The sequence below is a fragment of the Argiope bruennichi genome, chromosome X1 (assembly GCF_947563725.1).
Source record: "Argiope bruennichi chromosome X1, qqArgBrue1.1, whole genome shotgun sequence".
Lineage (NCBI taxonomy): Eukaryota > Metazoa > Arthropoda > Arachnida > Araneae > Araneidae > Argiope > Argiope bruennichi.
In genome coordinates this window covers 69823353-69826192 of record NC_079162.1, presented here as the reverse complement: position 1 = coordinate 69826192, position 2840 = coordinate 69823353, and the positions used below count along the sequence as shown (strand labels likewise).

General features: G+C 38.1%; 1 protein-coding gene across 1 annotated transcript; it reads left to right on the top strand.

The window, feature by feature from the left end:
• Positions 1-2230: 2230 nt before the first annotated feature.
• LOC129959274 (uncharacterized) lies at positions 2231-2554 on the top strand. The gene has a single exon (XM_056072096.1). The coding sequence runs from the start codon at positions 2231-2233 to the stop codon at positions 2552-2554; it is 324 nt and encodes a 107-aa protein (XP_055928071.1).
• The last annotated feature ends 286 nt before the right edge of the window (positions 2555-2840 follow it).

Genomic DNA, 2840 nt, shown 5'->3' with positions numbered 1-2840 from the left:
AATAAAAAAAAATTAAGGCTTGTTATGTGTATGAATAGTGCCAATCATCCTCTTTATAGCTGTTCCCAGTTTAAGAAACTTTCTGTATGGGAAAGAGTTGATGTAGTGAAACGGAATGATTTGTGTTTCCGTTGCTTGTTACCCCATAAAATTCGTGATTGTCGCTCTGATAGAAATTGTTTTTCCGGCAAATCTCATAATCGAATGTTACATTTTAAGCGCGAGGGAAATAATAATTCTAGTTCACCGTCTGAAAGTATTGCGATTCGTGAACCCATCCATAACGAGGATGTAGTACAGAGCCAAACGGTAAAAGAAACAGCGGCCAATACCCAGTCTAAGATAGTTGCGACGAGTTTTCAAAAGAGCCAAAGCAAAAACGTCCTTCTTAGTTCTGTTCGTGCATTGGTTAAAAATAAATATTCAGAGTTTGTGGAGGTTCGATGTTTATTGGATGTAGGAAGTTAGTCTTGTTTGTGTACGAAAGCTTGCGTAGAACGACTTCAGTTAAGATTGGAAAGAATAAATACTGTTGCATCATGTGTGAATGACGCTACTATGATGGTTAATAATTGTGTCAGAACAACTGTTGCAAATAATGATAGGAGCTTTGAGCGAGAATGGTCGATGTTAGTGGTCAACAAAATTACTGATGTTACCCCCAACAAGGTAATTAATGTAAGTATGGAGGTATTAGGGCTTCCATCCCTGGCTGATCCTAGTTTTAATATCCCAGGAAAGATATACTTACTTTTAGGAGCTGAAGTATTTATAAATTGTTGAGACCTGGACAATTCCGTGATTTGAATTCATCATTGTTGTTGCAGAATACAGTTTTCGGGTATGTTGTCAGTGGTAGTGTAGATGAGCTGAAAGAGAACAAAGTTCATTGTGGATAGATTTTAGATGTTGATTTGAATCGTACTATGAGAAAATTTTAGGAAATTAAAAATGTAAATAATGAGGTCACTAAGAGTCAGGAGGCCTTTTTGTGCGAGGAGCATTTTGTGAAAACCCATAGGAGGAATGAGGAGGGTCGGTATGTGCTTACAATGCCTTTGAAAGAGGACACCTCTTGCTTGGGACATTCAAAGGACATTGCGGTAAAAAGACTTAATTCGTTGTGGAATCGTCTGTCGAAGGATTCAGATTACTTGCCGTTATATTTAGATTTTATGAGAGAATACGAGGAGTTAGGTCACATGGAGAATGTTGATGAGACAACTGAACCATCTTCCTCTTATTATATACCACACTATGGAATCCTTCGTCCAGAAAAGCCGACCACTAAACCTCGTGTAGTTTTTAATGCATCGTCTCCTACAACTAACGGCATTAGCTTAAATGACATTCTGATGAAAGAAGTTATTGAGGACGTATTCACGACCATTACTGGTTTTCGGCGACACAAATTTGCCTTTCCCGCCGATATAGAAAAGATATATCGGCAAATACTCATTGAATCAGATCAATGCGATCTTCTGAGAATTCTATGGAAAACAAATTTTGACGCTGAGCCTACCACGTATAAGTTGAAAACTGTAACTTATGGGACGTCTTGCGCTCCCTTTCTTGCCATAAGAACTCTTAAACAATTGGCCATAGATGAAAATTCCAGATTTCTCTTGGCGTTTGAAATTCTACTGCATGACACTTACATGGATGACATAGTTAGTGGCTCTTCAACGCTAGAGGGTGCCAAGGAGTTACAGCGTCAACTTATTGAAGTTATGCAGGCAGCAGCACTGAAATTACATAAGTGGCATACCAATTTTGGGAATGAATCAAGGTCATCAGAAGATAGTTATAAATTTGATAAAGAAGAGGGAACAAAAACATTGGGAGTTTTATGGAACTCTCAGGAAGATTGTTTTGCTTTTCGAGTAGCTGTCAAGCCGAAACAGTTGTATACTAAAAGAGAAGTATTGTCAACTATTGTCCTAATATTTGACCCACTTGGCCTTCTGGGTCCGGTCATAGCTAAAGCCAAAATGATCATGCAAGAACTATGGCGTATAAACATTAATTGGAATGATGTTCTGCCTGACTCAGAATATCGAGAATGGCAACGTTTTTTAATTGCTCTCAAAGCCTAAATGAAATTCTGATTATAAGACGAGTAGTCTTTGACCAGCCAACGAGTGTAGAGCTTCATGGATTTGCAGACGCTTCAGAACGCTGGTATGGAGCAGTGGCGTATTGCAAATCAAGTGATGCACAAGGAAATACTATGATTAAATTAGTTGCTAGTAAATCCAGAGTAGCACCGATTAAAAGCTTGACGATTCCCAGGCTAGAATTGAACGCCGCAGTCTTGTTATCAAAACTTATGAAAAAAGTGATGGCAGCAATCAAAACGACAAAGACTAGTGTCTACTATTGGTCGGATTCTACTACTGTGCTTGCGTGGCTCCAGAAACAACCAATAGATTTAAAACAGTTCGTCCAAAGCATAGTAGCGACGATTCAAGAAAATACAAGTACTAAACAGTGGCATCATGTATCCTCAGAGCAAAATCCAGCTGACATCTTATCTCGAGGTATAGACCCCTAGAAACTTGTGACTTATGGTGGAATGGACCTGAATTTCTTGCTGATCATAACTACCCTAATCATCCAGTTCTTGTATCAGAAACTAATGAAGAGTTCAATGCTGAAATTAAGAACAATTCTAAAAACTTTAAAATTTTTAATATTACTGAAGACATTTAATGTATGAATTAATTAAGCTTAGTAATAATTATATGTCTATTTTGCGTGTTCTTAGTTACATTTTTAGGTTTAGTGACAACGCCCGAAATCCACTTGGGCGTACTACAGGTCCTCTAAGCAGCAGTGAG

Excerpts from the sequence above, each read along its gene's own strand:
- LOC129959274 (XM_056072096.1), top strand. The coding sequence starts at position 2,231 with ATGATTAAATTAGTTGCTAGTAAATCCAGAGTAGCACCGATTAAAAGC.